The 15705-nt window shown below is 38.2% G+C and overlaps 1 protein-coding gene across 1 annotated transcript in view; it reads right to left on the minus strand.

Annotated features, from left to right (window-relative positions):
• Positions 1 to 427: 427 nt before the first annotated feature.
• The window catches only part of LOC128815336 (macrophage mannose receptor 1-like), a 32077-nt gene continuing 16799 nt past the window's right edge, over positions 428 to 15705 (minus strand). Inside the window, exons 20-30 of the mRNA XM_053992014.1 lie at positions 14742 to 14884; positions 13127 to 13241; positions 11722 to 11870; positions 10038 to 10140; positions 9032 to 9264; positions 7402 to 7567; positions 6266 to 6418; positions 5887 to 6003; positions 4366 to 4533; positions 2396 to 2437; positions 428 to 1991 (exon numbers count right to left, since the gene is read on the minus strand). Of these exons, the coding sequence (XP_053847989.1) occupies positions 1753 to 1991; positions 2396 to 2437; positions 4366 to 4533; positions 5887 to 6003; positions 6266 to 6418; positions 7402 to 7567; positions 9032 to 9264; positions 10038 to 10140; positions 11722 to 11870; positions 13127 to 13241; positions 14742 to 14884 (1628 nt within the window). The 3' untranslated portion in view covers positions 428 to 1752. The remainder of the gene's footprint in view (positions 1992 to 2395; positions 2438 to 4365; positions 4534 to 5886; positions 6004 to 6265; positions 6419 to 7401; positions 7568 to 9031; positions 9265 to 10037; positions 10141 to 11721; positions 11871 to 13126; positions 13242 to 14741; positions 14885 to 15705) is intronic.

A 15705-nucleotide genomic window follows, 5' to 3' on the forward strand; every position in this document is an offset into this window, starting at 1 on the left:
GCAGTGCACTGTCAGAAGGACCTACATACGACAGCACAGGGTCTAGAAGGGAACAGCAGAAGGGATGAGAGACCTGGAAGACGTAGCTAGTGAAATGCAAAAGGAAAAGCTAGTATTGCTATCAGCAAATATTGAGAGGAGATATGAAAGAGCTATCAATATATAAAATCTGTCTCAAAAACTACTGTTGCAGAACAGCACATAAGTAGTCTTACATTACAACACTTTCATTAGACAAGTAAAACCTTCAAATGTTATAGATAAAGAAGCAATGAGACATAGTTTCACAGATTGGTAAAGAGCATTTAAGAACATGCTAGACTAGGAAAAGTGGATGCTCATTTGTGTATAAAAACTTAAGAGCCCCATCCCTTCTTTCTCTTTTTGCTGTTATGATAAATTGTTCTGTTTAAGAAGAAACACACACTTTTACTTAGAATCAGCTTTTTAATTCCCATTTAGTGAACCAATGAAGGATAAAAACCTATTTACATGTATTTCATACACACACAAAATATTTTAACTTAAACACAATTAAAACCTGTCAAAGGATTAAAATATCAAAAAGTATCAAATTAAATAAGGACATCCACTGCACTAAGAGCTTGGAGCCATTTGGTTGCTTGCATTTGGCATAGAAGACGCTTGGAAAGTGAAAATGAAAAACACTTGTATGTGAGCCTATTTTAGGGTTTATGAAGCCTGAGACTATACCAGTAGACAAGTAAGAGATGCAATGCCATCAGCTCCATCATGATGGAAGTCTAGAAAGAGACTCAAAGGTTTAAAACAGACTTGGACAGGGAGAATTTGGTTAGAAATTAGAAAAGACTTTCTAAAGATAAGTTTCATTAGGCTTTGACAAAATGGCCTAAAAATTCATGAAATCTACACTGGCACTGGAGATATCAAGAATACTTTTTATATAAATGTTCAGGTGTGAAGTATAATTTCTCTTTCCTTCCCGCCCTTTTGCAGCATCCTTTGAGATCCCTACTTGCCTGTTTAAACCACTTGACTGTTTATGATAAACCACTATATTTACAATACATTCCCACCTCTCATCAGAGTCCATCGTTCAATGCATATATTACAGAACTACAGCAGAAGAAATATAATTTACACTTTGCTTTTCATCAATCATAAACAGAGGAGGAAATTATGTTAATTCTGATATTATCAGCAACACAAAGAGTTTCTGTGGTACCTCAGTAGCAAAGAGAAGACGTGGACCCACAGCACTGGAGCAGGTTGCCTGGCTGAGGCTAGGACCCAGTCTTGCTTCAAACAGGAATCTGCACCATGTGAGCTTGGACATCCTGTCCAACCTGTGCAATTTTGCCAGTCTGTGCTGGACATCAACAGGAACATTTTCAGGGTACGTACAGGTCTGGATATACTTTTTGGAACATGCTAATGACCATATTCTCACAACTGAATGCATTGAACGCAGTTCTTTTGCCTAAAGATGATGCTGGACGTGCGCGGCAGCTGGAGCTGCCTGAGTGTTGGCTGACACAACATAGCTCCAGGTCCATGTGAAAGCTCAACAACCTTCCCAGGTACTAAAGTTTGTGAGCAGATGTCTGCATCTGTCTTGCAAGTTTGCTTGCTCCTGCTAGCAGAGAAAGCAAGAAGTACCCCATGCAAAATTAAATAGAATTTCCATAGGAGAAAATTGCTTTCCTTAAGAATTCTTGTCTGCCAACACTTTAATTCTTTTCAATATCAAGCCCAAGGTTACCCAGCCTATTAAATTGTTGCCTGCTCATTTTCTTCAATATTGGTCACAAGACAATTTGATTCATGAGTTCCAAGGTCACCACGGTATATGGCATTGTCAAACCCAGCTGTAAACATTTGTCGATCACGTCTTCTTTTATAGAAACAATACAACGTGAGGCCAGTGCCAGTTAGCAGAAGGAAGATCAGTACAAAAATCATCCCACCTAAACCACTTGATGATGAAGTAGCAGGTTTGTTTCTTGATGCTGTAGAAGAAAAAAACAGAACAATTGCTACAAATGCCCAGAGACTGCTGTTGCATACAACAAATATCTCCCTAAGTAAGCATCTGAGTTAAAACAAAAGTACTGAACAATCATAATAGCAGTTAAAATTGATGTGTGTTCCAGCCAAATAATGCAAAATTTGGCTTAATCTGTTCTAAGGAACATTATGTTGTACTACATATACAACTTGTAAGGAAAAAAAAAAAAAAGACATCCAGTTTGAGAGAAGTGTTCTCATTTTAAACAGATTTAAAATAAAATAATCATGACAGTTAAATGGGTATTTAAATGAAATTTTCTGGAGGAAATTCCACTTGTAAATAATGAATGCCTATAAACCTATTGAAATTTCTGTTTATTTGGCTTAAAAGAAACTAACTTACCATTATTGACAGGTGAATCATGGGTTGGCTCAACTTCAGCAACTTCAAAATTAAAAAATATGTATATTATACAGTTTGAAAGCAACAGTTCAATGAAATAAATACTGCATACATAATTTTTACTTTGTGTTCAAAACCAATTTTAAATAATCACAGAATGGTTTGGGTTGGAAAGAGCTTTAAAGATCATTGAGTTCCAACCCTCCTGCCCTGGACAGGGACACCTTCCAGAAACCAAGTTTCTCAAAAGCCCCTATCCAACCTGGCCTTGAACATTTCTAGGGCTGGGTATCCACAACTTCCCTGGACAACCTGTTCCAGTTGCTCACCACCTTCACATTAAAGAATTTCCTCCTAATATATAATGTAAACCTACTCATTTTTGTTTCAAAGTCCCTTGTCTTGTCACTACATGCCCTTGAAAGAAGTCCCTCTCCAGCTCTCTTGTGGGCCCATTAGGAACTGGAAAGAGCTATAAGGTCTTCCTGGACTCTTCTCTACTCCAGACTAAACAATCCCAGCTCACCCAACCTGGGTTCATATGGGAGGTGAACCAGCCCTCAGACCATCTTCAAAGTCCTTCTCTGAACCAAGCTGAGTAGGCTATTTTAAAAGTAGGTTATTTCAAATGGCTTAAAAATAACCCAGTTTTTCTTGTGCTGGGGGCCCCAGAACTGAACAAAGTATGTGTACATGAAAAATATATGAAAATATGTTTTGACAAATGATGCCAAATCCATGAAATATACTTCCTAAAAACACTTGTAAAAGAAGAAAACCTCAACACTAACTGTCATCTCACAATTCATTACTTTGAACAATTTTTATATAAGGTAGATTGTGTTCAATGTTTTTACTCTTCCACAGTGTAAAGCTTAACGCTTCACACTAAAGAATTACATTTTTTACACTTGCAAAAATGAAAAGCACAGTTACACTTAGCATTTTAGCTGTATTTTTAGGCAGATTCCTTTTCCTCCCTCCATTGCTTGGGGGGTATGATTCAGTTAATTGCTTGCTGGACTGACTGGCTGGGCCCTAAAAAGTTCACGGATGACTCCATTGCCAACCCGCCAACATGTGAAGATCCACAGGCAGAATTGGTTCCCCACTACATCAATTACATTTGTGTGGTGGATCTGTTTGCCAGTGGCAAATGTGACCTATTCCAAACTGTCTCCCAGCTGATGTGTGCAAATGCAGCTGGGACTGTGCACATACATTGACCCATGACAGCTGCCTGTGTGCAGATTTATGTCCTTCATGTTTTATGCAGTACTGCTGTGCACACAAGCAGGACTCACCCCTGCCTGTGACACTCAGGTTCCTCATCAGTTTTCATCTAAAACACCACAGGACCACAAGTAACCATTACAAATGAAGCATACCATGCTGTTTGGTTGTCCTGACATGTCTCACTGCTCCTCTGTCAGCAGAGAAATGAATTGGGCCCCATTGCCCACCCTCTGATGCTTTCTCCTTGCTCATCCAGCAAATCCCAGCTGCTTCACCATGGTGGTACTGTCCCCACCAGCAGCACCTACCTTCTCTCTGCAGGAGCTCGTGACTTTGCACTGCTTCCCCTCAGCTTGCCGATCAGAAGAGTATCTGCCTTTCTTCTCAGTACTCTCCAGTTTAATCATCTGTTTATCATCTACTGCCCCTTGCACTCTAACCATAATATCCATGAATCTTCTCTGCACTCTCAACAGATGATATGTCCTTCCCTACCCCAGGGCCCAGTAAATGCCCAGAAGTCAATGCTTTTAAACTGAGGGGAGGGAACAGTGACTCAGATTATTCCCCAACATTTCTCACCATTTTTAACAGAAATTATTCTTGGCTTTGATTCAGATGCACGTGCATCAGCATCAATGCATGAAGTGTACCCAGTGCCTAAACACTCATGGCCTTATTTATATCAACCACTACTTTGAAAATAACCTAATGCACAGAAATTCAGAACTTACTTTTGGGGATTTTGCAAATAAAATTCTGGTCAACAGAGCAGTAATAGGTCCTCCAGGTTCCGCTTGAGACGTCCATGTCAACACAGTGTTCATCAAAAAGTACTGTAGGCTCTCCTTTCTCCCAGTTGACATATTCTACCGCACTTCTGTCCATCCAGATCCATTCTCCTAAAATCAAATTTATTACCTAGTGAGTGAATGAAGTGGAGAACAACTTCTAGTCTACTGGTCCTAGTGACAGATCAGATCTGGGATTTTTTAGTTGATTGAACTGGTATCTCAGAGCACCTGTTTCTCTCTCTAAAAAACTTATTGCTCACTCTTTTAACAGCCAGAACTTTTCAGGTGGGAGTGTACCAAATGCAAATGATCAAAAAGTTAACTTCATTAGCATTCACAGCTGTCACTGATGTAAGGAAGACCTGTCCAGCTTCCCAGGGACCTTTAGTTGAAGCCTGCACCCAGGACTGTGCCTGGGGATGTTAAGAAAAGCAGAGCACCTGTACAAGCCAGTATCAGCAGTGCAAGCATATAGAAGGCTCAGGAGATTTTCTGTATGTGTATATTCAAGATCAGTGAAAAACTACTTTATTAGAGCTGGATTAATTCATTATCTTTGCAAATTGAATTAGCTCTCTCTTTAATCATCTCATCTGCTGACTGTCAAGCATCTCCCATCATGGAGGAATAATAGCTTTCTTCTCTCCCTCAGGGTGTGCTTTTGTGGCAGCATATCCTGGTATATCCAGCTGCCTCAGTGCCTCTTCCTCTTTCGCTCCCTTGCAGCTGCACCTCCCTCCTTCCCCTGCTTGCACAGCGTGGAGCACTGTGGCACTGTAGGGGACAGGTCAGGAATAAGTCACTGCTTTTGTAGTGCTCATTTTCAACTAGAACAGATCAACCTGGCCCACCATTCCTGCTGGTGAGAGACACAGACTTGAGCAGAAGTTGGAGCCCAGTCTAGACTCAGCCTGGAGGTTTACCCTCAAAGTCTGCCAAGAAAAACTCGGTTCAGAATTATGATGTATATTTGGATTAAAATGAAAGGTTCTACCCAAAATTAATGGGAAAAAATGCTGAAATTTAGATTAATAAATTTTTCTAGGCCACTTATATGAGATTCTATGCCCTGTATTGCCTAGAAATAAATTTAAACTTAATTTAACTCAGCATTTAATGAAAAAAAACCATTTTGCTTAAAATACTACAATGGTTAAATGTCAAGTAATTTGAGTTTAAAAGGGAAATAGGAAACATTTTTAGTGAACTACTGCAGTGCTAAGCTAAAACCTTCTACAGGCAAATATACTCTAATAGCAACAAAGATACAGAAAGCATAGATTTCTTGGTGGTTTATCTTTTACATATTTTAGCAGAAAAGCTACTGAGTGTTTATATGTTTTATTATTTATTAAATATTTAGCATATTTGTACTATTATTTAGTGCATTAGTAGTACTCAGTATTCACTCTGTTTACTTAGTACCTGTTTTCATCTCATTATGCATTGTGAAATAATTACCATCAATATTTTTGAACAATCCTATCCAAAACTTTCTGAAGTCACTTGCAAGTGGAGACAGGTAAAGTAAGAGAAAATTCATTTCAGCCGAATCTTCAATGGAAACCAGAGAGGCACCTAAAATTATCAATTAAAGATATACAATTAAAGATAATACAATTTCAGTGAGATTTTTTGTTATAAATTAATTATCTCAGTAAAAAATCATTACATGCTTCATGATCAGCATTGACATACAGTAAAAATGCTTGATAATAAATTTAAATAAGGTGTAGCTTATAATTGATACACACATTAAGTATTATCATTTTGGTTCTTGATTAAAAAAACAAACACACAAACAACCTGTAAAATATCCTAATAAAAAAAGGGCACTTACCCATTTGAATACACATCATGGAAGCATCAGGCCAACTTTCCTCAGAAGTGGTGTGAACATAGTAACAGTGCCCACGGAAGGGAATCCAAGATCTACCACGCTTCGGTTCAGGACACTTCCCAGGAAGCTGTGGTGGTTCACTAGGAATTAACTCTATTAAGAAGACACATATGTTTCAGTGGAGTTTTAAAATCTGAGGGAAATCTATACTCCTGAACCATGCATCAACCCTACAAATATGACATTTATTCCAGGAAAAGGAATATCCCATAGACTTAACTAATTATAAAGTATTGAATTAAGCTTGACAAACTAGTAATAAACTATCCTGATTGGAGCTGGTTCCCCAGTCTGCTAAAGGAGGCTTACACCAGTCTAACTGCAATTGTCTTCAACATGGCAATTTTAACCTAAAATTTGTGAAACAGAAAGAGGAATGAGTAGGCATACATAAGGGATCCCAAGACCACAACTCTGTGACTTGTGTCTAGCCAGTTTCTAGAAAAGTCAGAGAAGTTGTCTGTACCTGCCCTTGTACATCATACCTCCTAATCAATGTAAAAGCAGAATTTATAGCCTATTGCATCACCTGATTAAGTCCAAAACAGAGCTTAAATTAATACAAAATTTGCTGTGAATTATGGTGCAGAAATTATGAATTTCGTATTTAATTTGAAACATGTTTGAAAATGGCATGAAATATTTGAGCACTAAAGTATTTGTGCAGAAGCAACAAACTAATTAATTTGACTCCTACACTGATGGATGTTTCTTAACATTTAATATTTCAAAAGATACTTTTAAATGTGAATGTATATCATTAATATATTTATAGTTAGGTTAAGTTGATTGTAGTAGAACTGTAGTTCCTGACAAACATGGATGCAAAAAACCACTATGGCATGTGGCATGAAATATTGCAGCTGTCTTTATGATGTACATGTGTTGACTGGCCTGTGAAATGAAGTGTCCAGACTGGATCAGACTGGATCTACTCCTTAAAAGAAGTAAGAGTTTATCACAAGGCATACACTGTCTATGACAACCTTTGCATATGTGGGAAAATCTAAATTCAAATAAAGACATTAAATCAAATTCCAACCTCCCAAATCACCTTTGTCCAATTTGGAACTTACCATTGGATTGCTTACAGAGGGATAAAAATGTTTCATTGCAAGATGCTGTCTTCCAAAAACCATCCACATCTAAATAGACACAGGCTTTGTTTTTATTTGGTTCTCCACTGCCCCAGTTAAGATACCTGCTCCTCCTTCTATCTGACCATACGTACTGGCCACCAGTCTAAAAGCAAATCATAATTATGATTTTGTCACATACAAGAATTAGATTGGAAGAACATTAAGATTGCACTTGAATGCATGCAAAAGTTAGGAAAAAATTAGAATCATGGTTTCTTGCACAAGATTATGTAATGAATATGTAAGAAACTGGTCCACACTCCCACTCTCCACAGCAGGTAGGGCTGTGGTCCTACAGATATTTAGCATGCAGCCTACATTATTCAATTCACACCATTCATCTCATGCCCTACATGGGCAAAGGGTATTGAGGTAATAAATGTGAATATACAGATGAAGATTTCATCAAATGAGTCCACATATACACACAGATCAAATAAAGACTGCAGAGAAACTATTCCCCTAACATAGGCTTCTCTAGGTATTTAGAAAGCAAAGAGGAAAATCTGAGGTTTCACAGGAGAGAGAAAAACTGATGAGACTTTCCTTGGGGCTGAACCACAGCACTTTGCCACCCATGTTAACTGGGCTTGTGGTAAGTTTGTGGGTCTTGCACGGGCCAGCTACCAGAGATGAACTAAGTGTGTATTTTGTCAGTGGATTTCACCAGTGTTTGCAGAGGATGACTGACATTAGTCACACCCATGGCTTCTGTTACCCCATCCTGCACAGCCTAGATCCTTCCTCCCATCCTGTTCTTTGTGCAGTTTCCTTTCCTGTCTGCTTTAAGTCCCTTAGCCATCTTTCATTCCAGATTCCTGTCTAATCCCTTTTTCCCAGTGCTCTCGCTGAGGTGCAGCTCCAGTTCCTCTTACCTCAGCACCTGTGCCCTATCTCAGACCTGTGTCCCACCAAGCTCTTGCTCTACCTCTCTCCACTTGATTTCTGCCCAGATTCAATTCCAAAAACATCCAGCTACATTTTATTTATCCGGGTACTTTTTGACATGCCTCTGCTGATGTTTCCTATTTCAGACCTTTCCACTCTTAGCTTAGTTTGTTGGCAGTTTTACGCAAGGCACCAGCTGCAGCTCCAAAGGCCAGCCTAAGGAGTCCCCATTGCCAGAGCCTTGCTCTTTCCACTGCTGCCCAGCATGAGCTCTCATACTGCTGGGTTGTGACTTGAAACAAAAGTTTAAACTCACAAAGAAAGAACTATTTTTAACCTATTTTTTTTCTTTGGTGTGCTCCACAGTGTGCCTTCAGAAACAGCACTGCTCCACCACAGTAGCACGTGGTAGACCATGGAGGAGGAAGTGAGAGCTTCATTGCTGCTTTTACCACTGAAGCTACTCAGGGCTGCAGCTACATCCTTGGTGGTCTTTGAAGCGTGGACTGTGGCAGTTCTTGTTCACAATATGGACAAATATTTAAATATGTAAATCCCCTCGAGTGGAGGGAAGTCAGGAACCTCTGCAAGATTTTGATTCCTCTCACACATCTATGGATCTGACCAATAGGCCATCTAAGATAATGCTATGACTGTCACAAGCATTTGGTGGACTCACCATGTTGCTGTTAAGACCAATCCATACAGGCTCCCCGTGCTTTAATATTTGTAACCACAGGAAAGATTCAGCATAAGGATCCAGGATACTGGCCAGTTCTGCAGACTGGTCCCTGCAGTTCTTCTCTGCTTTTTCCCAGCTCATTTTGTAGTTGATGACTTCATAGCGGTCATCACCATAATTGTTAAAGCCAAACACCGGAACTGTGGGTTGGGAGTGCAGCAGTTTGGGGTCTGTAACAAACAAAAGAACAACCAAAAATCTAACTTTATATTGGCTCAGACTTATAACACTGAGAGAAGATCTAGTATACTGGAGTTGTCATGTAATTAAGAGAAACTGCAATAACAAATTAAAATATGTCCAAAAATCCCTGCAGTGATGAAAGACACATTTTCATGTACTGTGACAAAATTTTCTAATGCTTGTCAGAATGACTTTTTAGCATAAGTATCTGTATCATGCCCAGAAATACGCCTTTTAAGCACAGACCTACCTAAATCATATTGTACCAATGTAGGGCATTAAAGGGAACAGTTCTTTCCATTTTTCCATTATATATTGGCATTTGTTGTTGAAATAGGGTATGATAAACACACCATGAGCAAGCAGAGGAATGTGAATGTTGCTGCTGAAATTGTCTGAGAAAGAATGTAAAGGAAATCAAGCAGGCAGTTTAAAAAAAAATAAAGAACTTGCAGGTTTTTTAGTATACCATTAAAAAATCCAGTTTTGAAGATGTAAAGACAGTGCACTCAGCTACCTTTAATTGCTAAAAGTAGTAAATTTACAGCATAGATTGTTCTTGTTCTTGTTGTTCTTGTTGTTATTTACTGGTTTAGTTTTTGAAATAGAAAAAAATAAGATCTTTTCTCCACAGAAATGTGTGATCATCTTATTAAAATGCATGTGATACTGTCATTAATTTCAGTTAGGTTAGGGCAGAATTACAGGAAAGTCAGTTTTAGCACCAGTTTGTGCTAGAAAGTGGTGAAAGAAAACTCACCAGAATTTTTTTGGCAGATGTAACTTTTGCTTGCTTTACATCCTTCATCTTTCCATTTCCCTGCCTGTTCGATAGGGTTCTTCATCAAAAAGACACAATCATCCTACAAGACAAATGAGATTAACAAAAAAATATATGTGGATAGCTAGGAAGCATTCCTACTTCTGGATACATGGACTCATGTATCACATACAAGCACATACAGAGGAATAATATGAAGTTCATAAAACTCATACAACCAATGGTCAGGCACATTGTATGACAATAAGCCTTTGCAGCTCAGCCCTAGGAAAGTCTGCCCTTGGATGACAGAGGGAGTTGCAAAGCACAGCACAGAGGCAGGAGGATGTGTCTGGGGCTACCTGGACGTACATAGCCCTGTGCATGGCCCTGCATGCGTGTGCATGTGTGTGGGTTCACATGTGTGTGCTAGGTTGGCCCACTGCTAGGTGTGTTGTTGCTGTTGTCCTGGAAGTTATGGGGAATTGCTCCTCAGCATTGAAGCTTACCAGGAGAGCTGAGTTCCTCCTTCTGCCCCAGTTCAGGACTAGGAAGCAAAGTGGTCACCACAGTGCAGTAATGTAGAGGTAGTTTGTCAGAAACAGCCTTTTGTTGGAGAAACAACAAACACCCTTTCTCCTGCACTTTGGACCCTTTACCTTCCTCCTTTCATCCCACAGCATGAGAAGATGTGGCTTGGCCTCTTGCAGAGGAAGGCAGTAGCTGTCCCCACCTTGCCTCAATATAACCTTATGCTACCTCCAAACCCCCTTCTGGCACTAGCCCAGGTCTTGTCTGCAAGAGACAGAAGTTGTATATGCAGTGATTTCTAGAGGGGAATCATCACAGCCTTCTGCAGAAAACATAGGCATGTGTGGGGTGGGGAAGCCCCAGAGATCCCAAAACTCAGCACTAGCCTGATGGTATCTAGACCTCAAATAATTTTTTTCCATTTTAACTGAATATGAAGCAATTCTCTTATGAAAAGAGAGAAACTTGGTAGAGCTAGCACAGGAGTATAGAAACAATACTACTGGGCAGTATTCTACATTGGCCATTTCACAATTACTGATTAACACTAACTTTTGTCTTACAATTACACACAAAAGGTTTAGAGATGCCAGAAGTTTCAAAACCTAGAGAAAGGATTTTTCAAAATGAAAATTAGAGGAAGAGAAAAATTAGAAAGGAAGACCCAGATCCTTGTCAAGATGCATGTATTGATAGAAGTACTCAAAAGAGGGAGCTCTTTTGAGTATTTCATTCAATACATGTATTGAATGTATGCAGGCTCAGTGCCAAGAACTCTCAATGCATGTAATTATCTGAGTATTTTCATCAAATCTAAATAACACTCACTGCATCCCAAAATTATATAGTTTATGCTATGGTTAATTTGCATCTCCTGATGAGTCATGGTAAAGTCAGGGAAATTGCTCACTTGGCTGAGTTTTGCATAATTTTTCCAAGTCTCTGTCTGAACCCATAAAGAACTTTGACAAATACAGAAGCTGAAAAAAATTGTGTAGACACACCTCCCACATGGACACTCTGCTTTTAAAAAGCAATGAGACAACAAAAAATCTTCATAAAGGAAAAGACAGAATTACAATAGTAGCTACATATGTTTTGTTCATTTACCAAAGCTGTAATGTTTAAGTGACAAACAGAAATTGATGCTTACCATACTGTAATAACTTCGGGAACCTTTTGCCCAATTTGTATAGTCTACTGGGCTTCCATCTGTCCACAAGTATGTGTGCTCCTGATTTATGTCATTCAGTCCAATCCAAGCATCAGTTGCAGCATTTTTTAAGAGGGACATAAGGAAAGCTGAAGGGAAGAAAAAATAAAAATTGTATAAGGAAGAAAACTGAATGCACTCTTCCCCAACGCCACAGACTTTAGAGTGCCTGAAACCAGGATGATGAGTTTTCTCTTTATAATAAGGTACCAATCTCATGTCAAATATAAAATTTATATATATTAATAGATGTTTAACATCAGTCATCTGAAGTTAAAATTGGAAGAAAGTATATACAAATTCAAGGATGGGAAAATTCTTAATGAATTTTTAATGAAACAGGAATTTATTTGCACACTCTTCTATATTGTTCATCATCTGAGGAAGCATGGAAGATGTTCTAATATATTACAGAAATTAACATGAGTACACTAAGCCTTGGCACATAGAAAATGAGTCCACCAAGTGTGCACTCCCTTTTCTTCTTTGGTTAATTCTTTTTTATCCTGACTTAATAACTTAATTTCTAAACAGGCATAACACAAAATAAACCTTACTTAGTAACCAAGTATGTATGAATAAAGTATTTATGAATTTGTGGAATACCAGATGCTGCTCTCCTTAGTTCTTGCCAAGACTGACTTTCCACTGAAATAATCTCCTTCCTCTGCTGCAAAAAAGAAATTTGAACCACTAGCACTGATGGAGTGAGGTAGGAGATGGTCCATGTGCATCCCTCAGGACCTGAGGCAGCGTATCTCCCCAGAAAACATGAGACCTCTTAAAACATTTGCAACATGCTGAGCAGCAAGACCAGCAGGTGCTGAGGTCCAGCAGAACAAGGGGAGCAGGGGGAAGCTGGGACTCCAGCACTGGAGCCTTCTGCTGCCTGAGGATGTGTCCTCCACTGGCATCCACAGCATCTGGCTCAGCAGCTAGGTGCCCAGTGATTTGGGTTTGGATATTACTCCTTTTGTGTGCCATTGTGGCATAGAATCATAGAATCATAGATTGACCAGAGATGGATGTCACCTCAAGGATCAGCTAGTTTCTTTAAAAAAAAAAAAAAAGTGGACATTTAATTATATGACAAACCTCTAACAAAAAAATTTGATATTTCAGCAGTATGTCCTATATTAACCTCCAAACTGTTATTTTAATATTTAATCAAGACACTATAACCTGTGCAAGCATTTTTCCAAAGGTGCAATTTCTTATTCAGCATAAATTTGTATTAATATGGGATAAATAACTGCATATATGGCAGAAGCTCTAGCATATTTTTAAATCTTTTTATCAGGAGTTACATAATGTGTCATCATTGTCAAACATTGGTAGGTTATACCTTGCTCTTCTTTTTTTGATATAGTAGCCAGATTTCCTCCAAGATCAATGCAGTTGTTTCGTGCAGCATGCCATGTCAATGTATCATTTTCATTAAAGCCAAAGACTTTAAAACACTGAAAAAGAGAAGTGTGCCAAATCTGAATCTAGATGCTGTTTTAATTTCTGATGAAAAGGTCTCTGTTTGTAACAAACAAAATAAACTGGATATTTCATGTAAAAGGGGAAGTTAGCTAATTTAACAATACTTTCTAGCTTGTCTTTAGGCTTAAATGACAAGAAGACGTGTACTAGAAAATCAGTATAAAGCCCAATATTTTGGCATATAATTAAAAGAAGGGATATGTCAGTATATTGATCTCAGCAGTAATTGCATTAAACCTGAGCATAATTCTGAGATGTGACTGTGAGAGAAATGTTGAAGAAGACCTCAGAAAACAAAAAAGGATAAGATATGTTATTGGAGCAAAATATCTCATCTTCTGTTGCCCTATTTGTCAAACCAGATTTGGTTCTCACAGGATAATCACAGAAAGAAAATTATTCTGGCAATGTAAAGAAAGCCATGAATTTATCATTTCTTGTAATATGATCTTATGAGGTTTAAGTCATTAGACAGCTTTGTCAGAGTCAAGCAACCCAAATGTGCTACCTAAAGCACACAACTGAAAAGTTAAGCAGTTAATTTGTGGAAAAATTGAGGAAAATGGAAGGTGGACAGAAGTGGTGTATAAATACTTAGGTTAGAGTCAAGGGAAAAGACTTAGAAGCTCCTCTTCCAGGAGGTGAGGAAGAGAGAGAGATTTTAGCTTGAGAGAGCACCATGAAATGGAAAACACTGAGTTTGTGACTTTTCCTCAGGACTGAGAGAGGGAAGGACAAGGAAGACAACAGCCAGTGGATCTCAAACAAAGTATCTCTATTGAACTGAAATATTTTTGCTCAAAGAGAAGACAGACAGAGCTAGACAAAACAACGTTATTGAGAACTATCTTCATTACTAGGTGTACTCTAATTAGTAGTATTGTAGTGTACACTGTTGCTTTATGCCCTTTATAGCTTCATTGATGAAAATCTATTTTTATTACATACAGTCTCTTATCCTGAAGTTTTGTCTTTTAAGAGGGCTCAGAGTGATTGCACATGATAAAGTACAGCAAATCTTATAACTGGTATTTAAAATCCTTAAGTTGTTTCGTTATAGAAAACAACTGACAAATTTGCTCAAGGAAAGGTGCCTTGGCATAGTAGGCAAGGGATGAGTAAGTGTCCAGGCAGCATGCGAGAACTGGATAAGCTCAGCACAGTGAATGAGAACATACATTTTTGCTAGTATTTTGTGTTGCCAAAGATAGATGAGCAACTTCCCTTGTGTAGAGTTGTTGTAAGATCAAGCTTTCTTGTTGTATGTCTCAAGATCTCCCTCATAACTGCTGTGGTCCCAACAGAGGCTGTTATTTCTGTTTCGGGATTTGTAATTTTAAGGTCTTTAAACACATACAAATGTAACATAATTTGTGATAACTAAAAACCCTGCTACAATTGCAAAACTGATTCAAAGATTTTTTTCATTCTTCTCTTTTAAAAATACAATGTACTGGCATTTCATACTGCACCTTGTTATCAAAGAGGAGCCAGTCTTCCATACACCCACCCTTTGGCGGTGGTGAAGTGGGAACAACAGTTGGACGAACAGTATTGTTAAGCCTTTCACAGATGAATAACTCAACACTGCCACAGTTGATATCATTCCATGTACCTGAAAGCAGATTAGAATTAGAACAAAAAAAAAAAAAACCAAAGCAAAATGCAACCAAGACTGAGATAAAAAATGTCCTTTCCTAAAGAAAATCTATTGTAGGAAGTAAAACTGGTTACAGCATTTGTATTTCTCTCCCTCAGGAATAATAAGTTATTGTATGTCTGTTTCTTAAAAGTATTCATGTTTCCAGCAAAATTCAGAATAGAAATAATTTGTCTAGAAACAGAGATATTTCAATATTGCAAAATCATTGCATTGACAAAGGGGAGTTTTAGCTCAAATACTTAAATCTCTGAGGTCTGTAAAGTCTCTTGAATCACTCTATCTATATAAGGCAGTCAGTCCTGGTTACCTTCCTACCTGAGCTTCTCACAGTCTTTGAGTTTTCTGGTATCTTTTCTGTCTATTGGAGTGCAATTTAAGATGATAACATTAACATCATCATCCCCATTTTATAGATCAGGAATTAATAAGAAAATGACATATGTTTAATTGGCTGCAGACATTTACAGCAGAATTTTTCACACCTAATGGAGGTACCGTAATTTTAATTCAGAGAAGTTAAGGATATGACTCATCTTATCTGAAAGAAGGTTTCCAAAACAGGACATATACTCCCCAAATATTTACTCCCCAAAAGTGTCCATATCCTTCCATTCACCTCTAAGAGAGCCTAGGAAGATCACCTCAGCTATAGATTTTGAGACTAGAAATGTTTAAAAGTAGAAGTGATTTACTGAGCCAAAAAGAGACTAAGTTCTTGGCTAGTATAAACACAATTGCTTCCAGTTCTCTATGTTAATGGATATTAAAAAATA

The sequence above is a fragment of the Vidua macroura genome, chromosome 1 (genome assembly GCF_024509145.1).
Source record: "Vidua macroura isolate BioBank_ID:100142 chromosome 1, ASM2450914v1, whole genome shotgun sequence".
Taxonomy (NCBI): Eukaryota; Metazoa; Chordata; class Aves; order Passeriformes; family Viduidae; genus Vidua; species Vidua macroura.